Raw genomic sequence first — 27,669 nt, forward strand, 5'->3', positions numbered from 1 at the left:
CCCCTAAAAGCTAGCCGTTAGAGAGAGGGTGACCATTCCCTTATAACCCATCCCCATCCATTTCACTTATCCAATGTGGGACTATTTGCTATTGCGTGGAACCTCAACACTCTCCCACTCCACACGGAAGCAACATGGACTATCTCACCCCTCCACGCGGCGGCAACGTGGGAACCACGAGATACTACGCCGGGGTTTCTAAGATCTTCCCCGAGGGACATTACCGCCTTCGGAGGCAAACCGGGGTTAACTCGCCCCGAGCTCTGATACCATTTGTAGGGAACTTAAACGGGTAGAACTAACCCCTAAAAGCTAGCCGTTAGAGGGAGGGTGCCCATTCCCTTAAAACCCATCCCCATCCACTTTACTTATCCGATGTGGGACTATTTGCTTTTTCGTGGAACCCCAACATAAGGAAACCACGCCACAATATGAAATACTTGTCTAACTCTAACCCATGTATAACTACTCTTGAAGTCTTGATAACCCTTCGCATTGAGCTGGGATTCCATCTTTTTGTTCCAATCACATTAGTTTATTAATCCTCTGTTTTAATCACTTATAAACATCTAATTCATGACAGCATGGAGTGGTGGGCCCAGAGATGACTCAGATGATGATGCCACGTGGGCAGCTGGAGACCCCGAAAAGTTGCACGCAGATGCCAACCAGTGAAGAAGGTGCCACGTGGCACAGCTGACTTGGATTTGGAGCTCTTCCCATGTATTTATGGTTTTCTTTTTGGCCCTAAGGTGGTAAACAAAACAAGAGTATATCATAACTTTTACAGGGTTTAAGTGCTATAATACGCTGAGAGTTCAGGGGCATCAAAACTTCAGCTCCTACCAAGGTTAGAGGGTGGCGGAGAAGATGGAGCCTTAAACAAATAAAGTATAGGATATATTCCTTTTTATGGGTGGCAATACCAATCCTTTTGTTGCTTTTTTTATTTTATTTAAAGGAAACAGGGGAAAAAACTGGTGTATTTGTTCAAGCATGAAAAACAAGCATTCATGTAAAACCTCCCACCCTCTTTTTAAAGAAATTTCTAAAAGCTCGATTTCATAAAATCAAGGTTGGTGAATTATTAAATTGAGGATTTTAGCTATCCAATCATTGCTTACAAGCTAAAACATGAATTTTACAAGTCATACCTGTCATTCTTGCGTTATTATATTAAGTATTTGAGTCATTCAAATCGTGGCCATTAGTCCTAGAAATTGGTCCGGAATGGGATGACTCAATACTTTTGGATCTATTTAAATAACTGTAATGTTTATGCAGAAACCATTGATTTTTGTAGTTTGTTAGGGGCTTTGTTTTGCATTTGGGTGCCATGTCAGCAAAATCTCTTGTTTGGTTGCCAATATAGCATCGAAATCTTTAGAGACTACTTGACAAGTTTCATATGTAATTATTGCATGTCTAGTGACGTGCATTCAGTAGCGGAGCAGGATTTATGCATAAGGGGGGCAAGCTTATACATGCTTATACATAAGGGGGGCAGGCCTTCAAATTTTAAAGGGGGCTGGGCCAAATTGAGTTGGGCCTATTAAGGATTTGGCCCCAACTCAAAAAGGGCAATTGCCCCCCTTATGCTACATGTAGCTCCGCCCTGGGTGCATCCCTCCGGATGGCGTGGATTAACGGTGCCAAGATCGATGGTCCTCATTCATTAGAAGTTTCAAGAATCCTATTTTAGTTTTCTTTTAATTAGGATTTGCTTAGAGATTTTAGGGATTTTTTTTTAAGAGTTTCATTAAGATGCTTTTACGTAGGAATTTTCTTTTTGTGTTTTAGTAGTAAGGTATGAGATAAGATTTAGGAGTTTTAGAAGTTTTGGTTGACTTTAGCCGGATAAAATAGGAAGTTAGTTTTATTAGGAATGGATTTCTTAGTTGCTATTTTTTTGGTTTAGGAGACTTCCTCTATAAATAACGAATCAATGGAATGAAAAGCAGCTTTATTGATTGAAAAATCTTTGTTGCCTGTTATCTTTGTTGCCTCAGAAATCCAATCACAAATGAGCCACCTGCTGCTCGTTTTGCCCCAACAGAAAGAGCAATCAGCTGCTCTTATTTTCCCGTTAAACAGCCCCATCATCCCGTAGTTTAATCACCCTTTCACCCTTCCATCTGATTGATACCACCTTTACAAACCATCTTCACCAACCCAGAAATTACACAGCATCCGAATTTGACCTGTAATTTCAGCCTTCCTTTCACGCAAACAGCCTCTCCTTTTTACCTAAAATTTAGGCCTTTTTGCCTCCTCCATGTTCAGGCGATTACGTCCATAGTTTGCCCCAACATACCCTTCAACAACCACTCAATCTCAGTCCTAAAGTCTTTCTTAATCAGCCCCATAAAACACCATCTTTCTCTCCCCTGTTTTAGCCCCTCAAGCCCTCTTCCCTCTCCCCTGTTTTAGCCCCCAAGCCCTCTTCACTTATTACCATTTTTTGTGAACCCATTAAAACTCAACAACCACCCCTTTTCTTCTTTTTTCATCCACTTTCCTTCTCTTTCCTCTAGCCTAAAGCTTCCGCAACCCGCCCGTGCATCACTTGCCACCTCCTTATTACCTTCCAAGCCAATTTCTCAAAAAAGAGAGGTGAAATTTGGCTCGGAGAATGATGCTTTTTCTCTTCCTTCTCTCTCCTCTTTTTATATTGGTAATGACATTTTTTGTGAACCCATTAAAACCCAACAACTACCTTACGAGGTTGCCAACCAAACTCTATTTACCACTATTCTACAAAGTGAATTCTAGGTAAATCAAATGTTTGTCTCCTCCCTACTAACTACTTATACCACTAATCTACAAGGTAACTACATGCAGCCAAACAGAGAATGATCGTCTGACATGGGACTAGGACCCAAAAAATTATCGTTGTGTTCACCCAAAAAATTATAGTTATGATTGATCACTAGGGTGACTATCTGCCTGGTCAGACTCACCAAAATTTGTTCACCACAAGGATATTAATCCTTGGATAAGTTTTTCTTGGGATTGGCAATGCTGCTTGAACAAGTTTATCTTGAAATTACTATTTATCAATTTAGAACAATGAAAAAGTTTTTGGTGGATGGAAGAAGTTAGGAAGCTTCAAGATCTTCATAGAAGATCACAAAGAATTTTATTGAGGTCTCTTTAAGTTAGTGTATAGGTAGGATGTAAATTTGGAATTTTGTTCAATGATGATAAATGTGCATGGGGTGGTACAGGAGGTATATATAGTGTTGGAATCTTTCTGGGGCCTGGAGTTTCTCTTCAAGGCACTCATATGAAGTATCTCATGGAGGATTTTTAGCCCCTTTCACACCATTGGGTAATGTAATGGAAAGGTTAATGTATGGTGATGGTTTCTGAAATTCCACTTAGCAAGGGGTGAATTGGGTGTCTTTTCAAATTTTAAGGATTTAAAAACTTTGTTTGCCCTAGTTTTAGATTGATTAGAAAATTAAAATTAAGATTCAAAGACGAGTAAAAAGCTTTCGACAAGAGTTGAGAAGAAGAGACAAGAATAGACACAAGGGTTTTTATAGTGGTTTGGTCTTAACCCAAGACCTACTTCACTCTTCTCAAGTTGTTCTCCTTTAGGATTCCATTATCTTCTTCAAGGAACTTAAATACGGCGTTCCTTCCGCCAAGTACAAACCGATGGTCCAAGCTCCAAGGGTCTTCTACGGCACCATTGGTTGCCAAATACAAAGAAGAGTTGAAGATGTAGCTTGTTTGCCTCTATATAGGCTGATAACATGTAGAACACACTCACTCTTCTCACAAGAAAAGGATAAACAAATGAAAAGCCTACGGTCTCTCAAGAATAATCTAAGGTCAAAGCACAAGAGAAAGAGAGAGTAAAAATCTTGATGGAAATGAGTAAATATGCCTTTTAATGCTCTTAGAATGTTAGTTAACTCATTAAGTGATTTTCCAAAGGCCACAAGGCTCATATATATATATATATATATATATATATATATATATATATATATATATATGAGGAAACTGTTGGTGAGCTTAAGCACCCCAATCACATGGGTCCCACATTTTCTGTGGTGATCCAAACCATTCATTTGCAAGGCCCTATCATAGATAGGGTGTGTACCAAAAATCAGCTCCATAGGATCATCCTAACCCCTCCATTTGTGGAGGACAAAAATGGGCAGATTTGTGGACAAATAATGTCTGTCCATTTTGACCTCAACAAATGGATGGGTTAGGATGATCCTATGGAGCTGATTTTTGGTACACACCCCATCTATGTAAGGGCCTTTCAAATGAATGCTTTGGATCATCCTAACAAAGTAGGCCCCAATGTGATTGGGCGCTTAAGCTCACCATAAGTTTGGTGACCTTAAAGTTTCCTCATATATATATATATATATATATATATATATATATATATATATATATATATATATATATACACCATAAGTTTGGTGAGCTTAAGCTCACCAAACTTATGGTGAGCTAGCTTGCCCAATCACATGGGGCCCACTTTGTTAGGATGATCCAAACCATTCATTTGAAAGTCCCTTACATAGGTCTGTCCATTTTTGTCCTCCACAAATGAAGGGGTTAGGATGATCCTATGGAGCTGATTTTTGGTACACACCCTATCTATGATAAGGCCTTGCAAATGAATGGTTTGGATCACTCCCCAAAATGTGGGACCCATGTGATTGGGCAAGCTAGCTCACCATAAGTTTGGTGAGCTTAAGCTCACCAACAGTTTCCTTTATATATATATATGAGGAAAATGAGTGTGCAGTCGACCGCATATAAGGTTATATGCGGTCGAGGGCCCAAACACATGGGTTCCACATTTTTGTGGTGATCAAAACTATTCATTTGCAAGGCCCCATCATAGATAGGGTGTGTACAAAAAATTTGCTCCATTGGTTCATCCTAACCCCTCCAAAAGTGGAGGGCAAAATGGGCAGATTTGTGGCAAACGGTGTCTGTCCATTTTGCCCTCCACTTTTGGATGGGTTAGGATGTTCCTATGGAGCTGATTTTCTGTACACACCCTATCTATGTAAGCGCCTTGCAAATAAATGCTTTGGATCATCCTAACTATGTGGGCCCACATGAGTTTTCCACCCTCGACCGCACCTAAGCTTGGTGCGGTCGAGCGCACAATCTTATTCCTCTATATATATATATATATATATATGAGGAAACTGTTGGTGAGCTAGCTTGCCCAATCACATAGGTCCCACATTTTGGGGAGTGATCCAAACCATTCATTTGCAAGGCCTTATCATAGATAGGGGGGTGTACCAAAAATCAGCTCCATAGGATCATCCTAACCCCTCCATTTGTGGAGGACAAAAATGGGGCAGATTTGTGTCTGTCCATTTTTGTCCTCCACAAATAGAGGGGTTAGGATGATCCTATGGAGCTGATTTTTGGTACACCCCCCATCTATGTAAGGGACTTTCAAATGAATGCTTTGGATCATCCTAACAAAGTGGGCCCCCATGTGATTGGGCAAGCTAGCTCACCATAAGTTTGGTGAGCTTAAGCTCATCAACAGTTTCCTCTATATATATATATATATATATATATATATATATATATATATATATATATATATAGGGGAGGTCAAGATATGCCTTTTTTAGGCTCCCCAACTGTCTTTTGGAGTCCGCGCATGGAGCTCCGAGTGGACTGTTACAGGGTTTTTTTTTTGAACCTGGAGCAATTCTCGGAGCTCCGAGAATAACTCTCGGAGTTCCAAGAAGCCTATTTTCAGCAAGATTTCCTGCTTTTGTTGCTGATTTGTTTTGAGCCTTTGGAACTTAATTCAATCACAATAAATGGAATGTCATGTAGGTCCAAATATGTGAGGACACCATCATGATCATTCACTAACCATTTAAGTTCTATTTGAGGTTGGTTTTAACTCTTTTTTGTGCCTTTGACCTAGACTATACATGATAGACCATATACATTCTAAAATAGCTTGATCTTCAATCTTGTTGGCACTTTGAAGAGGCTTTGACTTGTCTTCAATCAACTCCATTTATGCTTGAGCCTAGCTTGAACCTTTGAGTTGATGATCATCCTTGTTGGGCTTGAATTCACCATTTAATCACCTTGTCTTTATATTGGCCTCCTCTTGCTTTGATTTGTCATTGTGTTGATGATGCCTTCTTCATGTCTTTGATTCCACATTGAGCTTGAATGATTTGACCATTTGTTGTGCAATTTTGAAAGAACTAATGCTTTGAACACATTCACTTAGCCAATGAAAATCATTAGTATATAAAACCTTTTTATAACAAATTGAGTTTGTTAATCATCAAAACATGTCAATGGAAGTACTTGCTGAACCCTTGGGCTCACAGTTTCTCTTTGAATACGGTAGATGAAGAACTCAAAAGGGAAGGGACATAGCAAACTAGCATAGTGGGAGTGCATGGAAGTATTCATCTATCTTTAGCGGTTTCACAACAGTAGATTTTGTTTCGTTCCATTGGCCAAGGGCTCCTTGATACTATGTAATGCAAGTTGGGACCCCGGTCCCCATTGTAATTTTCATAGCATCAATAAAATTGTCAACTTAAAAAAGAAGAAAAACCAAGGAAAAAGTGCTTTTGTTTTTGTGGAATAAGAACCAAAAAATCCTTTCTTCTTCCAACTTCCTTTCCAGAGAATTAGATGGTCTTCCCGAGCAGGCCTGAGTCAATAGGGAATTAAGATAATCGAGTATAACAATTTTGGAAGGCTTATAGTGCAAGGTGACTCTTTAAATGTCATAGGATGGATGGATGGTAGTTGCTCTCACCCTTGAAGGGTAGTGGACATGAACGATGAGATTCATAACTGGGTGGAGGGGCTTTCAGACTGGTTTCAACCATGGTTTTAAATTTCAGCTCCAGTAAAAAGCTAAGAAATTTCGTTCCTCTAGGTCGAAATTGGGTAAAATAATAAAAAAATTGATATTTTAATGAAATTTCCGAAATTTAGGCCGAAATTTGGTAAATTTCAGGAATTTCAGTTTCGGTGCATTTCAGTTTCGATAGACTGAAATCTGAAATTTCGGATTTCGGTCGAAATTTAAAACCATGGTTCAACACGATCGACTGTCGATCGGCTAATAGCAAGGCAGATTGGCTCCCCAGAGAAGGAGTTCACAAGGTTGGCCTAGAGATTTTTGACCATCTTCCAACTTGATCATTTTATGTAGTTCATCTTTCTATAGCTCTTTCTTCAGCTAATAGCGAGGCAGATTGGCTCGCCAGAGATGGAGTTCACAAGGTTTAACTTGGTCTAGAGATTTCTGACCATCTTCCTCCTTGATCATTTTATGTAGTTCATCTTTCTATTACTCTTTCTCTTCTGAATTTATTACCATCTCCGTCTTGGGTGGTTTTCTCCCCCGATTTAATATAATTTGCATCATTTCAAAAAAAAAATCAATTTTGTTATGGTAATATTTTATCCAAGAAGAAAATCAAAGTAAACAGAGAATAGCAAGTCTATCCAAGGATAAAATAAACCCTGGCTTGTTGTCCCAATATTGAACAGCCCAAAAGCATCGATCCTAACTTGCAAAAAATCCAGAGTCTAATAAGGTTAAAATTCTCGATTTTGGAAACATTTTCCATGGGAGTTAGTCAAGCACCGGGACACAAAAGTGACATCGGAAGAATTAAATCAAGCGAGGCCCGGTAACAAACAGTATCATATATAGCAAAGTGCATAAATCACACAGTAATCCCTCATTTCTTTTGAAAACAAAAATAAATCACTCGGACGAGATTGTCAAGTATGATAAGTTGATAATCCTTTATGCAATAACCAGTTAGAGCCTTTATTTTAGGATATTCCCGTTAAAGATTGCATATAGACATTACAAACATGAAAGGATAGAGTACAGAATTATAATTCAAGTGTTACTACTCTCAGTAGTACTTCCATTTTTCAGAGAAAATATAGCAGTTCCAACCAAATATAACAATGGGAAAAAGCTGCAAGACCATATGCCATTGGATTGCATAAGAAAAAAATGTTAAGATCCTTGCCTGGAGCTAATGCAGAAGGGACTAGAATGCAGAACAAAAGCCAACCAGTTTCATAGGATTCCATATAGTATAACCTACACCTCCTATATTTTAAAAAAAACAGACTAAAGACCGTAAACGAGAATCGAAATAAGAAAAAAGGCAGCAATTACCCATGCTAAAACTTCCCAGTAGGCCGATTCTTACGTATAAAAAAAACTGCTGTGTCAATCATCAGAAGTCTTTGGAGAATTCTCAGGTGTGTTCAAAACAGTGGTCTTCTTACCTTTGTGGGCTGTCACAGCTCCTCGAAACTCGTCCACAACAAAAGCGTCCTTGAATTTTAAAGCAAACGTAACAAGTCCATCCTTTACTTCACTGGCACTATTCATACAAGCGAAAGTGATGCCTCTTTTTTCCATGCTGGTGAGTTTCATGTCTGGGTAAAGACTAGCATTCAAGATCAACCTATAGTTACCCCTAGCCCTCATCACAAGCCTCGCTCTTTCGGAACCTGTTGTAGATACATTCACTTTCAGCTCCCCTTTACCTCGCTCCTTCCACCCTCCCTTAATATACTCAAACAATACCGCATCATTGGTAAAGACAGCCTTTTCATTCTCTTCCCCTGTCTCAACGGGCACCTCCTGCATTGATGGCTGAACAATCCCGTCAGTTTTAGTAACATTTGAGGTTGAACTACCGATGCCATTGTTGGAGTCCCCAATACCAAAGGAAGGGAAAGATGTGTTTTTGTTCTTTAACGCAAAACGAGACCCAGAAGACCCACCAAAGGGAGACCCTTCTTTCGGAATCAACCCAAATGAAAACGATGAACTTGAAAACCCAGTTCCTGCAAGTCCTGTAAAGGCATTCTGGCTGCTAGACAACTGCTGAAACGAACTCATGGGTCTATTCTCTTGGCCATTGGCTTCTTTAACTTCATTCTCAGTTGCTTCTCCTCCACCCTCTTTTTTATTGCTTTCCTCATGTTTGCTGGCCTCTTCAACAGAGTCTTTTGCCTCCTTATCAGCAGTTTCAGTCACCAACCCATCAGGTTTATCTTTTAACTGCATATTGCTCTCGTCGGCGCCATGTGGCTCATTTGTAACAGCTCCTTTTTCAGTTTCTTCATCGCGAGTTTTTCCCTGGATGATAGCACCATCTACCTCCTCAGAAACTCCTTTATCAGATTGATGATGGACAGTAGCATTAGTAGTTTTTACTTCACTGGAATTAGTCTGAGGTACTAAGCAGATCCCAGCAAATGGATTAGAGGCAGTCGAAGAAGGTTGAGGCCGGCACACCTTAACAATCCTTCTGGACGCCAACACTTCATCGGTGGCTCTCTGAAAAGTCCCAGTCTCTTGGTCAGGAGCATCATTTTCATCATCAAGACCCGGGTTGTCCCGAGAAAGTTCCCTTCCTGCAACCCTTTTTTTAGAAGGAGGTAAGGCATTTTCTGCATCCCCCATTGAGAACTTAAGAGCACAGACTACGTTTAAAGAATTATCTTCTTTTATGCCCCTGAAAGGTTTAAAAATAAGCAGAACGAAATCCCAGCACCTGGACAACAGATCATCATAAATCGACATACGTGATAACATCACCAATCAAATATGTGAAATATGAGAGAGAAGACTACTGAGCAATCAACAAGTTTCAGTTCCTTTCAAAGGGAGAGTTAAAGGAATCAAGATAAGATAACAGGGATAAGACTTACAGTGATGTATACAATGCTCAAGACGACATATAAGCACTGACACAGGGAGTCTGTGAATGTCAAGATGAGTATGAGAAACCAGCTTTAAATTTTAAATGAACCATTTTTTGTAACTAAAAAGAATAATAGGAGTAACGCGAACATTTCACAAAATGAAGAACATAAATACACTGAATTTCAGTTGCAGCAGAATGAAGCCCTCTCAAGTTAGTGAAGCACTAGAAATATTCAATGCAGCATTCAAGTCTGTCTCTGTCCCTACCAAGTCAATAGAACTCCTTTGACTCTACAGGGTTCATGAAACAGTAAGCATGTCGATCATTGACTTGCCAAAGTCAACTTGCTTTTACCTTGACCGAGCAATTGTCTGAGTCTGACTTTTTCAACTCTGATTTATACTGAAAAAATTTTGGGATTTCATTTCAGTTAAGCATAATAACGCAAATGCCGTTTTTTACCTTTTTAGAGGCGGGGGGGGGGGGGAGGGGGAATGAAAATAATAGTTATATAAGAGAGAAAATATAAGAAAATAAAACAATAATAATAATAGGGAAAAAAGAGAAACAAATTGTATAGCCGTTTTCAAATTAAAAAGAAAATTGCCCTATTTTATTGCAACAGATTTTGCTGACTTCGACTGAATATTGAATATCCGCTTGTTCCTCTGATTTCAAAAGTCCCTGCCAAACAGCCAAAGGTGTCATGTTCCAAATAATTCACCCCAAACTTCCTAGATGTCTACAATGCCAACCCTCCAACACCTCCTTAAGTGTTCTTGGTTGCATAACCAATTCCAAACCAACCAAACATCTCTCTATAATATGCAATGAACAGTAGCTGGATTGCAATTTCTTCCTCTTCTTTGCACATAATACATCTACTAGCCAGCTGGAACTTCGTCTTTAATCTTTCCAATGTGTTGATTTTGCACAATATTTTGATTAGTTCAATTTCTTGTGAAATTTTGATATTGTTCCCAGTTTACCAAAATACCACTAGAATTTTGCATGAGATTGTAAATCTTTCCAATCAATGAATGAAGAGACGAGGTGATGACTCATCTCTTTATTCATTAAGAGGACTGAACTCCACCTACGGGTGCAACTCAGGTCGGGTTCAACCCAAAAAAAAAAGAAGTGAGGTCGGGTTGGGTTGAGGGCTTAGGCAACCCGGGTTGAGTTCGAGTCGGGTTCAGGTTGAGGACTTGGGCAACCTGACCCGAGTGAAACCCGACATTTTTTATCAATTTTGTTTTTTGTAAGCTTAAAATCGGGTTGAACTCGGGTCGGATTCGGGTTGGAAAAAAGGGTTCCTCAGGTCGGGTCGGGTCGGGTTGAACCTCGTCGGGTTGGGAGTCGGGTCGGGTCGGGTTTGGGTCAAGTAAATAGTTCCTCGGGTCAGGTTCGGGTTGGCCTCAACCCGATCCGAGTTGCACCCGTAACTCCACGATGCCATGTTCATCAAGGAAAACAAACCACACAGTTGTTCTATGCAACAAAATGATACAAAAGGCAGAATTGTCTAGTGTTCTCCACGCTCTACAACTGAAGGGTCCACCCTGACTATATCATTGCTCAAAACTCAATTTTGATCATACATCCTAGGCATTCAATCAATGGACTTTATCTAGTTGAATGGGAATCACCGACCATTTTCTTTTTGTCAATCCATTTGAAGCACACAATTCTAAAAGGCTAGGATCATCGAATCAGGGTGATGTGTAAAGCCATTGCTCATCTTGGTGGACCCAATGACTAATCAGATCACAAGAATGTGGGACATGTGGATATTAGGATCATCGAATCAGGGTGATGTGTACAGCCATTACCCATCTTGGTGGACCCAATGAAGAATCAGATCACAAATTCACAAGAATGTGGGACATGTGGATATTAGGATCATCGAATCAGGGTGATGTGTAGAGCCATTGCCCAAGAACATAGGGGCATGCGGATATTGATGGATTGTATGTCATTGTTGCTAGCTCAAACTGAACATGGTATCGTTCCTCTTTCATTAAAATTCTAAAAACAGATGTGGCAAGGGAATGTGGGAAACACCTAGGAAGTAGGGAGTCTAAAGTAGTATAAATGTGATGTTTGTATTCGTTTGGCAAGAGGATAAAAAATTCTTCGGTTTCATTTAAATCTAATGTACCAAAAAAAATGTGAAGGCCCGCTAGAGAAATAGAGGATCTTGATTAAAAAATGGCAATGAAGACAAAATGGTCATTGTTAACTTACCAACTTCTCCAAAAGCTTAAGCTGTTGGAGAAATGCGTTATTTATCTTTTATACTTTAACACTCCCCCGCACGTGTGACCCACTTGGCAAACACGTGGCACATGTGGTCCCACTTTGGGACGACCATCACATGTGGATTTTTGCTATCCGGGAGGTTTGAACTCGAGACCTTTGGCTCTGATACCATGTTAACTTACCAACTTCTCCAAAAGCTTAACCTGTTGGATAAAGGCGTTATTTATCTTTTATACTTTAACAGTCTTTAAGGAGTACAGTGTTAGGATAGAAAAATTACATAAAGGTACTGAAATCAAACCTTGTGAATGACACCACATTTTCTAGGAGAGGACATACAATAATTACAACGCAAAACAAAAGAAGATTTCCATAAGGCCCTCTTTAGCTATAGATTGTGATCAGCCTGTTTTTATTGAGGGAAAGGTCTTATAGCATATGTTGCTTGGAACCGGATTGTGGTATCTGATAGTGGTATCTGATATAACAAGGATCACGTATGAAGATCTTTAATTTATAACATTTCAAAGAATTTTTTTGAAGGATCTGATAGAAATACCCTCATATGAGTATTCTTATCTATTGGATATTCTCTCTCTCTCTCTCTCTCTCTCTCTCTCTCTCTCTCTCTCTCTCTCATCTCAGTGGCAATGGCAGTCGATCGAGCATCATCCAGGTTGATAGTGTAAGCTAAAGAGGTGTGTCTGTTATTGTTTAAGCCAGAAGTTTCCTCAATGAAGGGTAGTAGTAAAAAATATTGAGGTTAGACATATGAGCATCAAAAGCTTTAACTAGGATGAGAGTATCGTTAACATATTGGAGATAATACACAACAACATGGCCAATTAGGCTCCGAGGCTGCCGAGGAAACCAATCCCCATTGCTTTAGGTAGATATAATATATCCAATGTTTTCATCATAAAGGGTGAAATTGAAAGGAGATAGAGGATCATCCTGCCTAAGGCCTCTGGAGGGCAAGAAATAGCCGATTTGGCCACCAATAAGAAGGATGGAAAAGTCAGTAGTCAATATGCACCACAATATCCATTTTCTCCATGTGTTTTTCAAATGACACCATTTTCTCTAGAGTCCAAAACACCAAAGACCACTTGATTTTGTCATAAACCATCTAGACGTCAAGCTTAAGAAGCATGCCGCTTTGGTCACTGACTTTGGTAGTGACAATCACCTCATTGGCCATCCAAATATTGTCTAGGATACGCCTGCCTTTGATAAAGCCGGATTGATTTTGAGCTGTCAAGAGAGGCATGGCTTTCTTAAGTCTCAAGGATAGAGCTTTAGAGATGATCTTGTATATACTTACAAGGAGACTAATCGGCCACAAATCCTTAACATCAAGGGCATTATTTGCTTTAGGTGTCAATGTAATAAAAGAGAAGTTGAAAGCCTCACAAGCTTCTTAATAGTAAGAGTTCTTCAATAACCCACAGGATATCACCTAGCAATTATAACCCAAATCTCATGAAAGATGAATAAGAAGCCATCAAGACCCAGAGCTTTGTCTTTACTCCGGCCAAAGACAGCCGCTCGGACTTCATCTTTAGAGATGGCAAAACCTCTAGACTCACCTTGATGCTCTCTATGTTGCACGAATTCTTTGCCCCCTTGATTGGGCCATAATTATTCATGAAAAGTGTTATTTAATTTACGATTTTAATTAAATATTTATTATTAAACTGATATCACTTCGTGAATTTTTATGATTGTAGATCAATCTTCAAAAAAGGAACAACTATCGTCCAAATCAAAAGCTTGCCGATTTTAGTTGAATATCTTGGAAGCTGGGCAATGTAAATAAAGAAAGGCTATATTCGACATGTGAGGGGGTGAAGGCAATGTTGCCATTTGCTGTCATTTGGAGAACATGACTGCATGTGGGGAGATCTTTTTCTAATTCTAGCTTGCTAATTCAATGAAGTTTTGCTTTTGTATTTGGGCTTTACATATAGAATAAGAACTTTCTCTCTGCCAAGATAAGAAAGAACGGACCAACCTTCGAGGGCATTCATTCAACTTTGGATTGCTTCGCAAGCCACAGCCATTCCACCATTGCTCATCCATTGCTCGCTGACTACCGCTATCATTTGTTTCCGTCCACCGGCGCACCGAACTTCATGGGAGATCATCGTCTTTGCTACGTCGTGTTGAATAGCATCATGAGTGGCTAAGTTTTGTTTTGTCTTTAGGTGTAGATGAAGCATTGAATTTAATTAATTGATTTCTGGTTTAGTACACTTGATTGCTTGATGTTAGACTCTTATTTTGTTGAATAAATTTTTATTGTTATATTTAGTTGAGAAAATTTGTTTCTGCGATTCAAAATTTTCTATTCAAGCAATAGTTCTTAGAGTGATTGTGATTATGCCGATGATAATCTATAACTGACCGAATTAGGCGTGCTAAGCGTAGCGAAAGACACAAGTGATTGGCAAGATAGATTATAACTAGGACAAATTGCAATTATTTTTATGTGGTATCACTAGACTAGTAGTCGTAGTGAACCGAAGTGTGCACCAGAGATTAATTAATGGATCAATGTGGATTCAAAACCTGAAGGCAGATTTTTTTATAGATTTTTAATCCTCCATTATTTTGTTCAACTCCCTGTTTGCTTTCCAATTAAATTTAAAAACCCCATTTCTTTAAAATCTGAAACTACTTTCTTTCCATAACATCTTAGCCTTCTAGTTCCTTTTGGATACGATCATTTTCTTACCACTGTTCTAGTAGTAATAATTAGGTTAATTAATTTATATTTGATCTGATAACGACTCGATCAAATTTTGGCGTCGTTGCCTGGGAACTGAAGCACGGTTGCTTTGTTTGATTCAGTAGTTTCTTTCATTTTTGTTTCTGTTGTATTAGTTTTTTTTATTTTTTATTTTATTCTAGTTTTAGTTGTAATTTTTAGTTCAATCTAATTTCTTTCTTTTTATTGGTTTTTGAAGGCAACCAAGTGGACGAAGCAAAGAGATTCCAACGCATTGATCCCATCAACCGCACCATTGGTTGTAATTCAAATGCAACCCAATATGAAATTAAGTCCAGTGTCATTCAAATGCTTCCATCTTTTTATGGACGAAATAATGAGAAGCCATATAAGCACCTTGATGAATTCCTGGAGATATGCTCCACTATAAAAATCCAGAATTTTTCGGATGATGCCCTGAAGTTTATTTTGTTCCCATTCTCTCTCAAGGATAAAGCCAAAGAATGGCTAAATTCCTTGGATGCGGTGGTTATCTCTACATGGCCAGAAATGCAACAAGAATTCCTTAAAAAATATTTTCCCATAGGTCGAACCAATCAAATTAGGCGTGCCATCACTAGCTTCTCGCAAATTGATGGTGAGCAATTTTATGAGACCTGGGAAAGACTCAAAGACCTTATCCGTAAATGCTCCCATCATGTTGTGCCTAAATGGCATTTGGTCCAATGTTTCTATCATGGACTGATTGACAGACATAGGCAGATGGTAGATGCCTCTTGTGGTGGGACGTTCATGCATAAAAGCGAGGACGAGGCATGAAAATTATTTGAGACCCTTAGCGAAAATTTCGTGCATCATGTCTCGGCCTCTAGAACTGAAAATTCACTCACAGACCCCCAAAAGAAAGGCAGCATTTATGAGATAGGCCAATCGGTAGACATAAACACCAAGGTGGATATGCTATCTCAGAAGTTAGACCGATTACTGGCTGTAGGACAGAATTCCAGGCAGCCATACACCCATCTCAAAATTGCCAAGAGGTGTGTGCTCTTTGCGCCAGCTCATTACATGAGCGATTGTCCTTCAGCTGCGCAATTCCCTGAATTTATTCAAGAGCACGTGCAAGTTGCACAAGGTTTCTCCAAACCGGGCATGATCCATTTTCAAATACCTATAATCCGGGTTGGAGAAATCACCCAAACTTTTCATGGAAACAACCCAATGTCTCTCAAAATTTACCTTATAGGCAATTTTTTTCCAATCAACAGAATGCCTATAGAGACACGCAACAACCAATTCCACCACCTCAACAAAATTCAGCATTCGAGGAAAAAGTGTTGCGCGCTTTGAATGGGTTGGAACTTAATACTCAGATCCTCCACTCACATACCCAATCCATCGCCAAGCTAGAAACCCAATTGGGCCAACTAGAGAATGCCATTAGTAGAAGAGAGGAGGGCTAACTACCGAGTCAAGCGGTAAGTAATCCGAATAGCCAGCCTAGCAACAAAGTGTTCCATGAGCAAACCAAGGCAGTCATGACTTTAAGGAATGACTGAGTGGTAGGAACCTCTGAAGAGAGTACTGAGAAAGAGTCTAGTGCAGTCACCAAGACTCAAGTTACCAAAGACAAGGAGAACAAACAAGTTGGGGAGAGCGAACCTGATTCCTACATGCCAAAAGCCCCTTTCCCCTCATGTTTGGAGTCTCCTTCATCTTCCTTATTTGGGAAAAAGGGCGCCAAGATGGAAGAGATGTTAGAATTGTTAAAACAAGTTCAAATTAATCTGCCCCTTCTTGATGCAATCAAGCAAGTTCCAGCTTATGCTAAATTTTTGAAAAATTTATGCACACAAAAGCGTAAGCTGAAAACCCAAGTTCAGAAAACAGTCCATTTGACTGAGCAAATGAGTGCGGTGCTATCAAATAAACTCCCCCCTAAATTTAAGGACCCTGGAGCTCCTCTTATATCATCTGTCATTGGAAACCTTTCCATTGAGCGAGCACTCCTTGATCTAGGGGTGAGCGTCAATCTGTTACCAAGCTCAGTTTATGAACAATTTGGGTTCAGAGAGTTGAAGACCATAGAAGTTATTCTCCAACTTGCCGATCGGTCCATAAAGATACCTAGAGGTCTAATTGAGGATGTTTTGGTGAAAGTGGATGAGCTTTATTTTCCTGTTGAAATCCTAGTATTTGACATGGAAATGGCAAATAATGGAAAACAACAGCCGATTATCTTAGGACGTCCATTCCTGGCCACCGCCAATGCTTGCATAAATTGTAGGTCAGGTGCAATGGATATTTCCTTTGGCAATAAGAAGCTCCGATTGAACATCTTCAATACTTCCTTAGGACCTCAGCGAGAGGAGGAATGTTTTACAGTGGATCTTATCGATGAAGTGGTGTCAGATCACACTTCCCAATTTTTAGCAGATGATCCATTGCAAAAGTGTTTGACTTCTTTTGGGGTGGAAGATTTCGATATTGAGGCATATACAGAGGAGGTGAACACATTGTTAGATTTCCCAACTCCCTCATATAGGCCTCCATGGACTATCAAGTATGAGACCCTACCCAACCTAGCTGAAAAGCCAAAATCTTGTTCTACTGAGTCCCCTCTGGTTTTGGATTTGAAACCACTGCCAAATTCATTGAAGTATGCGTTCTTGGGGTCAGATGATACTTTACATGTTATCATTGCTTCCAGTTTGACATCTGACCAAGAAAGCCAACTGTTGGGTGTTCTCAACGATCATAAGGCCGTCATTGGGTGGTCGGTTGCAGATTTAAAAGGAATCAGCCCATCTAACTGCATGCATCTCATTTATTGTGAAGATGGTGCGAAGCCTTTCCACGATGCGCAAAGAATATTGAATCCCAACATGCGCGAGGTTGTTAAGAATGAGGTGGTGAAATGGTTAGATGCTGGTATTATTTATCCCATCTCAGACAGTAAGTGGGTGAGTCCTACTCAAGTGGTGCCAAAGAAGGCTGGCTGATGTGGTGGAGAATGATCAAGGTGACATGGTTCCCACTCGCAAAACGACAGGTTGGCGAGTGTGCATTGATTATTGTAAGTTGAACGCAATCACCCGCAAGGATCACTTCCCTCTGACCTTCATTGACCAAATTCTTGAGAAATTAGCAGGCTAGAGCCATTTCTGTTTCCTGGATGGTTATTCTGGGTATAATCAAGTGCCTGTGTGCCCAGAAGACCAAGAGAAAACCACCTTCACATGCCCCTATGGTACATTCGCATTCCGACGGATGCCATTTGGACTATGAAATGCACCAGCCACTTTCCAAAGATGCATGATGGCTATCTTTTCTGACATGGTGGGGCCATTTCTTGAAGTCTTCATGGATGATTTCTCAGTTTTTGGATCGTCCTTTGATGATTGTTTTCAAAAATTGTCTAAGGTCTTGAAACGTTGCATGGAGACTAATCTTGTTTTAAGTTGGGAGAAGAGCAATATTATGGTTCAACAAGGGATTGTTCTTGGCCACATTGTGTCACAACGGGGGATAGAGGTTGACAAAGCCAAGGTTGATCTGATTTCAAAACTCCCACCCCCTACTTCAGTCCGTCAGGTCCGTTCTTTTTTAGGTCATGCGGGCTTCTATAGGCGTTTCATCAAAGACTTCAGCACTATTTCTAGACCCTTGTGCAATTTGCTTGCCAAGGATGCACCCTTTGTCTTTAATGATGCATGCCTCAAAGCCTTCAACACTCTCAGAACCTCTTTGACTAAAGCATCCATAATGCAACCACCTGACTGGTCTTCCATTTGAGATTATGTGACACGTTTGACTATGCAGTTGGAGCAGTGTTGGGACAAAGAGTGAACAAAAAGCCCATTGTCATTTATTATGCTAGCAAAACATTCTCAGAAGCTCAACTTAATTACACTACCACTGAGAAAGAATTGCTAGCTGTGGTGTTCGCTCTTGATAAATTCCGGACATATCTTGTAGGATCCAAGGTTGCGGTATATTCTGATCATGCCGCTCTTAGGCATTTGCTTGCCAAGAAAGATACCAAACCTAGAGTGATTAGATGGATTCTCTTGCTACAGGAATTTGATCTGGAAATTCGGGACAAGAAAGGTTCCGAAAATGTGGTAGCAGATCATCTATCTAGGATCCTAATTGAGCCTCCCACCGCCACCGAGTTGGTCAGAGAGTCTTCCCTTGATGAAGAGTTATTCGTTGTTTCTCATAATCATACTCCTTGGTTTGCGCATATTGTGAACTATTTGGCCAGTGGAAAGATTCTTGCTGGTTAGTCTAAGCAAGAAAAAGACCGTTTCTTTTCACAGCTTAAGTCATATTTTTGGGAGGACCCGGAATTATTCAAGTATTGTCCCGACCAAGTCATATGTCGTTGTGTCCCAAAGAGTGAATTTGTTAGTATCCTTACTTTTTGTCACACTGTTGCTTGTGGGGGACATTTCAGTGGCAAGAAAACCGCCGCTAAAGTGTTGCAAAGTGGTTTCTATTGGCCAACTCTTTTTAAGGATGCACACGAGTTTTGTCGCAACTGTGTCCAATGTCAAAAAGTAGGAAACATGTCTCGAAGGGATATGATGCCTCTAAATCTCATTTTGGTGGTTGAAATTTTCATTGTTTAGGGTATAGACTTCATGGGTCTGTTTCCTTCATCGTTTGGCTTTGAGTATATTCTTGTGGCGATAGACTATGTGTCTAAATGGGTTGAGGCAGTGGCCACTAAAACCAATGATCACAAGGTGGTGATAAGTTTGTGCAGAGCAATATTTTCAGTCAATTTGGAATTCCACGGGCCATCATCAGTGATGGTGGTTCTCGTTTTAAGAACTGGAAATTTGAGATGTTACTGTGGAAATATTCAATTACTCATAAGGTGGCAACACCTTATCATCCGCAAACTAGTGCTCAAGTTGAGGTGTCTAATAGGGAAATAAAGCGCATTTTGGAGAAAACAGTTAGGCCTAACAGGAAAGATTGGTCTTTGAGACTTCATGATGCATTGTGGGCCTATCGTATTGCCTATAAAACTCCTATTGGCATGTCTCCCTACCGATTGGTTTTTGGGAAAGCCTGTCATTTACCGGTTGTGTTAGAGCATCGTGCTTATTGGGCCATTAAAAAATTTAACTTTGACATGGCACAAGCGGGTTCGAATCGCCGTCTCCAAATCACAGAGTTGAAAGAGATGCGCCATGAAGCATATGAAAGAAACGAATCTATAAGGCTAGGACCAAAGCTTTTCATGACAAACACATTGTCTGCAAGTCTTTTGAGCCAAATCAGAAAGTGTGGCTTTTCAATTCTAAATTGCGTCTTTTTCCTGGTAAACTTCGCTGTAGATGGGATGGACCGTTTGTGATCACTCAGGTGTCTCCTCATGGTGCTATTGAGATTCAAGATCCTAAAACGGGGCACATTTTAAAGGTGAATGGGCAACGCTTGAAATCTTATGTGGATGGTCTCATGGATGGGCAAATAATTGAGTCGATTGATTTGATAGATCCAGTCTCTTGAGTGCTTTGAGTTTTACTCCATCTAGCTGAAGACAGTAAACTTAGCGCTTGTGGGAGGCAACCCACCATCTTACATTGTTCTTTTTCTTTGTAGTCCTTTTAGTTTTATTTCCAGGTAGGCGATGCGTGTGGCGGCAGATTGCACATGAGGATAGTGCTCTGACTCACAAGGTTGTATTGTTCTTTCATATGGCTTTTATTTCTTCGTTCTGTTTGTATTGTCATATTCTTTTGCATGCCATTGGGAACAATGTCATTTAGGCTGGGGAGGGAGAACACTAAGAACGACTCTGAATTTTTGGCTGATCATGCTTAACTTTTTCACTTTTTAAGTTTATAACGTTGTTTTCAATAGTTGTAGCATGAGATTTAGAAGTCTGTTGGTTACGTTAACAGTTAGTTAAAAATAGAACACTTTTATTCTCCTATTGATTGTTTAGCGGTGTGCTTTATGTTTAAAATTCCCAACTCTTGTGTATGTTAATGATGATTCAAGTTTAACTATGCAAGCCTTGTGTAAAAAAAAAACGAAGCATGCAAGTGCACAAGTTACTATTTCCTTCTTAGTAACTGGTGCTCTTTCTCACCAACATTGAGTTTTGCGTAAAACGGATGGTTTTAGTTAGTAAAAAAAATGTAAAAAAAAAAATCTTTGATATAATTTTGGCTTGTAGCCTTTTTGGCTTGAGTAAGTAAGCCCGAGGGGTGTTTTACACTTAATTCCTTAAAACTGTCTGGTTTGAGAGTAATTGGCCTAAAGCTCGTTACAAGGGTCATCTAGAAAGCTTAAGAGGTCAAGGCATTGCACGGATTAAAGTAAAAAATAGTGTCTTAGCTCCATGAGTCAAAATGAATGGGCAGTATAGTACTCGGGTATTATGGCATGCGCTTGAGATGAGTTGGATTGGAAGCATAGGTGGAGATTGGCAGGCTGTAGGAGAATTTATTGTTCTTTGTTTAGCTTTGTGTTAATTTAGATCAAAGTTCTAAAGAATATATGCTATGGATTGATTGATAGAATTTTATATTCTTTTGAGTGTTTGAGTTGGGTTGATTATTTGAGAGGAAGAGTAGTTTTATTTTGTGTTCTCTTTCACTCGAGGATGAGCATAAGTGCAAGTTGGGGAGTGTGATTGGGCCATAATTACTCATGAAAAGTGTTATTTAATTTATGATTTTAATTAAATATTTATAATTAAACTGATATCACTTTGTGAATTTTTATGATTGTAGATCAATCTTCAAAAAGGAACTATCGTCCAAATCAAACGCTTGCCGATTTTAGTTGAATATCTTGGAAGCTAGGCAATGTAAATAAAGAAAGGCTATATTCCACATGTGCTGGGGGTGAAGGCAATGTTGCCATTTGTTGCCATTTGGAGAACATGACCGCATGTGGGGAGATCTTTTTCTAATTCTAGCTTGCTAATTCAAGGAAGTTTTCATTTTGTATTTGGTCTTTACATATAGAATAACAACTTTCTCTCTGCCAAGATAAGAAAGAACGGACCAACCTTCGAGGGCATTCATTCAACTTTGGATTGCTTCGCAAGCCACAGCCATTCCACCATTGCTCATCCATTGCTCGCTGACTACCGCTGTCATTTGTTTCCGTTCACCATCCACCGGCGCACCGCACTTCATGGGAGATCGTCGTCTTTGTTACGTCGTGTTGAATAGCATCATGAGTGGCTAAGTTTTCTTTTGTCTTTAAGTGTAAATGAAGCATTGAATTTAATTAATTGATTTCTGGTTTAGTACACTTGATTGCATGATGTTAGACTCTTATTTTGTTGAATAAATTTTTTTGTTATATTTAGTTGAGAAAATTTGTTTCTGTGATTCAAAATTTTCTATTCAAGCAATAGTTCTTAGAGTGATTGTGATTATGCCGATGATAATCTATAACTGACCGAACTAAACGTGCTAAGCGTAGCGAAAGACGATAGTGATTGGCCAGATAGATTATAACTAGGACAAATTGCAATTATTTTTCTGTGGTATCACTGACTTGTAGTCGTAGAGAACCGAAGTGTGCGCCAGAGATTAATTAATGGATCAATGTGGATTCAAAACTTGAAGGCAGTTTTTTTTTATAGATTTTTAATCCTCCATTATTTTGCTTTCCAATTAAATTTAAAAACTCTTTCTTTTCTTTAAAAATCTGAAACTACTTTCTTTCCATAGCATCTTAGCCTTCTAGTTCCCTATGGATACAATCATTTTCTTACCACTGTTCTAGTAGTAATAATTAGGTTAATTAATCTATATTTGATCTGATAACGACTCGATCACCCCCTATGCCGAATCCGTGTCAACACATCTTCACATGTGAATCAGACATGGATTCGGGTGGGATACACCCGGATTCTTGTCGTAGCCGTTTCCCGCACAAATCCTGTTTTTTTTCCAGCAAATCCGATTCATTGTTGTCTCTTTTTAAAATGCAAATCCTATATATTTTCCCTTTAAACGTGTTTTCTTCTTCATTTTTTTTATATGGAAGCACAACCCGTACTCTTTTAAAAAAAACCCTAGCGCCTCAACCCTCGAACATCGACCCCCTTCCTCCTTCGACTCTCTTAATACAAACTCGCCTCCATCCTCTACCCTCAAGTTTTTCATGAATATATATATACACATAATTATGTATACATATAGATATATATATATATATATATATATATATATATGAGGAATGAGATTGTACGCTCAACCGTACCTAAAGTTAGGTACGGTAGAGTGCCAAATCACATGGGTCCCCCATTTTTGGTGGGCATCTAAACCATTCATTTGCAAGGCCCCATCATAGATAGGGTGCATACCAAAAATCAGCACCATTGAATCATCCTAACCCCTCCAAAACTGGAGGCCAAAATGGGCAGATTTGTGGACAAACACTGTCTGTCCATTTTGGCCTCCACAAATGGATGGGTTAGGATCATCCTATGGAGCTGATTTTTGGTATGCACCCTATCTATGATGGGGCCTTGCAAATGAATAGTTTAGATGCTCACCAAAAATGTGGGACCCATGTGATTTGGCACTCTACCGTACCTAACTTTAGGTACGGTCGAGCGTACAATCCTTTTCCTCTATATATATATATTTAAATTTTTAATTTTGAAAATTTTATTTTATTTAAAAAATACCGAATCCGAATCCTACTTTTGGGGGTTTGCTGAATCCAACACCAACACCTCGAAATAGTGTCGAATCCCGACATGCGAATCCAAATCCATGCATCACTGAACGCTCTCAAGGAGTAAGTCTATGTCACCCTAATCTTTCTCGCTACACTTAAAGATGATTGGAAGTATTTGACAATTTCTTCCTCAAGATCATCTCTAGCTTCAAATCAATGACCACCTACCTTTAGCACATTAACCCCCCCCCCCCCCCCCCCTCTCTTCCTAAAACTAGCCATTATACTCTATCTCTAGCCACCAAACAAGAGAGCCTTAGACATCTGCCTCGATAAGACCTCCTAATTCATTTGTTTAGGACCTCAATCTCAGCTTTGATGGCTACTTTCCTAGAACCGGGGATGCCAAAGTGCTCCTTGTGCCACTTGCGCAAAACAGCCTCGAGGGCATTGAGTTTCCTAAAGAGATGAAGACCAGGGCTCCCCTCAAAATGGTGAGAAGACCACCATTCTGACACCATGGGCTTAAAAGTTACTGAGTCAGCCATACTTACTCAAACATAAAAGGGGCTGGCATTATGAGGTTTTTTATGCCAAAGAGGAGAGGGAGAAGGTCAGAGACGGGGCAATGAATGATCCTTTCAAAGGGTATGGAAGTGCCCCCCCACCCACCCACCCACCGACACACACCCCAATCGACAGAAAGGAAGAAACAATCCAGACGATTAGAAATTGGCTCGACCTCCCTGCTAGACCATGCATACGTAGCCGTGAGCCAGTAGACATAAAAAACCACCATATGGGAATCAAACATCACTAGAAAATAGCAAGATAAAAGTATACTAAGCCATGAGATGTCACACACTGAACATCCACCCTCCACAGTATGGAAGTTAAAAAAAGTAAATAAATAAACAGACCAAAGACCAAGCCTTGTCATTGGGGGATGGGATAATAATTGCTTGATACACTCAAGCTCAAATAAATAATACTCAAATTGGTAGTGTACATATGACAGCTAGTTGCTAAAATCTGGCTACATCTGTAAAATAATGCAAGATAGACATAAAATATGCCCAATAAAAACAAGCACCAAACAGATAATACAATACAAATTGGAGAACTGCTTTTAATTTAAATCCAAGTTAAATGATAAGCGTCCTAGGTTTTTATTTATTTGGCCACCTACAACTAGTCCAGGAATTAATGCAGCCATAAAAACTCCAAATGAGAGAAGCCAGCATGAAACCAACACAAAAAATCCGCAAAACAACTTCTTATGATCATATATTCAATACATTCCAATAAGAAAATAGAAAGAAAAAAAATTAAGTAAAATTTTTGAATCCACTTTGAAGAGTCTGAAGAATTAAAGAAAGAAAAAAGGATAACATCTATGCGAAATCATATATGCCACAAAGAATTTATAACTATACAATAATCAACATTCCAACATCAAGCGTTTTCTATTATCAGACAAACACAAATCACAAAATAAATATGAAACAAGATAGAAATGCAACAACAAAAAAGAATAAATCCATATTTATAGAGGCCATTTGGATAACTCAACTCAACTAAGTCTTTGTCCCAAACTAGTTGGGGTCGGTTAATGAATCCTTTAGAAACTTTTCCTGAAGAAGGTGAAAGGATCTACCCGGCTCAAATTGACTTAGTCTAATCCTGACACTAGTTGAGTTCGTCTACATGGATCATTTTCTTCAATTCTATCATATCCAAGGTCATGTTCTCGTTAAGTTCCTAGCCCTCAAGTCTTTCCTCACTGTTTCTATCCAAGTTGTTTTCGGTCTACCCCTACCTCTTTTTACTCCATCAACTTGGCACGAGGCACTTCTTCTCATTGGAGCATCCAAAGGCCTACGTTGGATATGCCCAAACCATCTTAAGCGGTGCTCTCTCATCTTCTCATCAATTGGTGCCACCCCCACCTCTTTACGGATACATGGATGTTATAATCCTGGATTGTAAAATCCTGGATTTTACAGGCTAAAACTTGGATTTTATAAGCTAAAACCAGGATTTTTACAATCCTGGATTATAAAATCCAGGTTTTATAAAATCCATGTATCCAAACAGCCACTAAATCCAGGTTTTAGCTTGCAGAATCCTGGATTATAAAATCCATAATTCAGGTTTTATAAAATCCATGTATCCAAACAACCCTTAAAATCCAGGATTTAGCTTATAAAATCTACGATTTTACAACCCTGGATTATAAAAGCCATGTATCCAAACGGCCCCTTAGGGTTTCAACCTGAACTCTCCTGATTCTACAAATACATAAAAATCTATGTAAAAAATTACCACTCAAAAAAAAAATCTAAGGAAAAAATACTATATGGGTTATGTACTAACAACATGAATAAATCCCACAAGTAGACGGAAATGAACCCAACAAAAAAAAAGAATACGAAAACAAAGCACGAAAACAAAGCACGAAAACCTAATCAGAAAGCAGCAGATATATAAAAGAAGCACAGAAACAACACTAAAGTGAACAAAAAAAAAAGATAAATAAATAAACGAGAGTAAAGAGCTTACCCTAACAAGCGATTATGTATATTGGCAGAGCTGCTTTGAGAAATTTGCAGATGTGGATTTTGCTATTTGTTTGTGGGAGCTATTTTGGTTAAAGTGTAAGCGAAATAACAAAAAAACAGACATTTTGAGAGAGAGAGAGAGAGAGAGAGAGAGAGAGATCATTGTGGAGCTAACATATCTATTTACTTGTCCGAATAACATTTTCATCATAAAGTAAGATAGTAAATGTCACGTGAGATTAAGGTAAAAAAAATTTATTTTTTATTTTTTATTTTGTGGATAGGTAAGCTGGGTCAGGAGGACCCTACCAGATATATTAAACAAGGAACAAAGATACAGAATGAAAGCCCAAAGACCACCCCTAGCATAGTGCACAGGAGAAACAGAAAAAAAGTCAACAAGCTCAGAGAGCAACGAAAACAACATAAACCAGAAATCACTCCAGCATTAGCTAGAGCAAACAGACCAAAAGGACCAAGCAAACATAAGCAAAACAAACATACAAATAGGCCCACAGAGACAAATCGTAGGAGGAAAAAAAGGAAAAGAAAAATTCGTAGGAGGAAATGAAGAAGAAAAAAAGTATAGACATTTTGGAGGCGAGATTCTCTATTTGGATATCTTTTCACGCATCGCCATATAAAGGATCCATGTGGATGTCCCGGACCCACACAAAACAAGTGATCCTAATCCTTCAATTTAAGTGGGTTTATTGTTGTTAGGCTCGATCGGATCCATTGATCTGAGAAGCCACCACAAATCCAGCTAAAATGCCTTTTAGAAAACCTTGATTTCATATTTTTTTTAATACTAGCAGTTTTCATTAATAAGAGGGTGATTGAGTAAGTGCACCCCAAGAAAAACAAACCACAAACGACCAATAATATAGAGCACAGAGAGAAAAATGAAACAAAGTAAACCCTACTTAAGGAGGAAGGAAATAAAAAAGCTCTTGACTTAGTCTATCTATATGCAATCCCATTTGCCGATCTTCTTATATGCATAAAAGATAAGGAAACACCATTCAATCTATCACGAATCTCATCAAAGTAATGAGCGAATCCCCAAGGGGGGCCAAAGAAAACCTTGATCTCATTGATCCTAGGCCATTGATCTATCAAGTCATTTAGCATTTTTACTAAGGTCCTGTTCAGTAAAGATTATGCCAACCTATTGTGAGTGCTTAACCAATTAGTGGACTCAAAATTGCATTTGAATTTGAGTAGAACAATGGGTGTAACACTAATAATCAGTTGTCATAATCTTAAACGAACAGGACATAACGAAAGATAAATAGTTCGCTGGTAGTTATTTTTATATTACACATGGGATGTCTATTCAAGGGGTTACTCATGATGTTAAATAGTATCAACGGTATTGATTGTGCGTACATATCCTTGTGGGGAACATGAAAATTGCTTGTTAGCATTGATCTGTAGCAAACACTGCCTATGTGGCCTCTTCTACCTAGTGCCGTTATAAGCGAACCGGATTTCAATAAAGTGGTGAGATACTTTCTTGTCGGGGTACCCATAGAATAGGAGATGAGTATTTACTATTTATGATTATTACTAAGAATCAATTGTAGACAGTAATACAATTAGGTCATGAAGGGTTAAATCTTGATTTTACTCGACAAATTGAAGATTTAAAAAGGAAAGAGCAATAAGAAAACATAGTCTTGAAAAAGGAAAACCTTGAGTT

General features: G+C 39.1%; 3 protein-coding genes and 1 non-coding gene across 7 annotated transcripts in view; 2 read left to right on the plus strand and 2 right to left on the minus strand.

Annotated features, from left to right (window-relative positions):
• LOC143846657 (agamous-like MADS-box protein AGL104) overlaps window positions 1-700 on the plus strand; it is a 75,731-nt gene extending 75,031 nt beyond the window's left edge. The window contains exon 13 of the mRNA XM_077355148.1: window positions 584-700. Within this exon, the coding sequence (XP_077211263.1) occupies window positions 584-700 (117 nt within the window). The remainder of the gene's footprint in view (window positions 1-583) is intronic.
• A 7,285-nt stretch (window positions 701-7,985) lies between these two features.
• On the minus strand, window positions 7,986-26,132 carry LOC143846383 (nuclear pore complex protein NUP50B-like). Of its 4 annotated transcripts, none has more exons than XM_077354814.1 (3): window positions 25,966-26,132; window positions 9,745-9,794; window positions 7,986-9,548 (listed from the first exon to the last, which is right to left on the minus strand). In XM_077354814.1, exon 3 carries the CDS (start codon window positions 9,494-9,496, stop codon window positions 8,249-8,251), a length of 1,248 nt encoding a protein of 415 aa, XP_077210929.1. In that variant the 5' UTR covers window positions 9,497-9,548; window positions 9,745-9,794; window positions 25,966-26,132; the 3' UTR covers window positions 7,986-8,248. The 4 variants fall into 4 exon arrangements, with proteins under 4 accessions (XP_077210929.1, XP_077210928.1, XP_077210931.1 ...); XM_077354813.1 differs by having other exon boundaries at window positions 7,986-9,587; XM_077354816.1 differs by lacking the exon at window positions 9,745-9,794.
• On the minus strand, window positions 15,331-15,437 carry LOC143847598 (small nucleolar RNA R71). The gene has a single exon (XR_013235128.1). It is a non-coding gene; the product is annotated as a small nucleolar RNA R71 (small nucleolar RNA).
• Window positions 15,691-20,259, plus strand: LOC143846661 (uncharacterized). Its single transcript, XM_077355151.1, has 7 exons — window positions 15,691-15,868; window positions 16,300-17,688; window positions 18,556-19,017; window positions 19,193-19,278; window positions 19,368-19,484; window positions 19,619-20,001; window positions 20,085-20,259. Exons 1-7 carry the CDS (start codon window positions 15,691-15,693, stop codon window positions 20,257-20,259), a joined length of 2,790 nt encoding a protein of 929 aa, XP_077211266.1.
• Window positions 26,133-27,669: the final 1,537 nt, after the last annotated feature.

This window comes from Tasmannia lanceolata, unplaced genomic scaffold (assembly GCF_043159265.1).
Source record: "Tasmannia lanceolata isolate RefF3 unplaced genomic scaffold, GAP_Taslan_0.1 ptg000015l, whole genome shotgun sequence".
NCBI classification, from domain to species: domain Eukaryota; kingdom Viridiplantae; phylum Streptophyta; class Magnoliopsida; order Canellales; family Winteraceae; genus Tasmannia; species Tasmannia lanceolata.

Coding starts and splice junctions, on each gene's coding strand:
- LOC143846661 (XM_077355151.1), top strand. CDS start 15,691: ATGCTATCTCAGAAGTTAGACCGATTACTGGCTGTAGGACAGAATTCC. Junction 15,869..16,299: donor GCACGTGCAAGTTGCACAAG/GTTTCTCCAAAC, acceptor ACTGAGTGGTAG/GAACCTCTGAAGAGAGTACT. Junction 19,279..19,367: donor ACACGAGTTTTGTCGCAACT/GTGTCCAATGTC, acceptor TTCATTGTTTAG/GGTATAGACTTCATGGGTCT.
- LOC143846383 (XM_077354816.1), bottom strand. CDS start 9,496: ATGGGGGATGCAGAAAATGCCTTACCTCCTTCTAAAAAAAGGGTTGCA.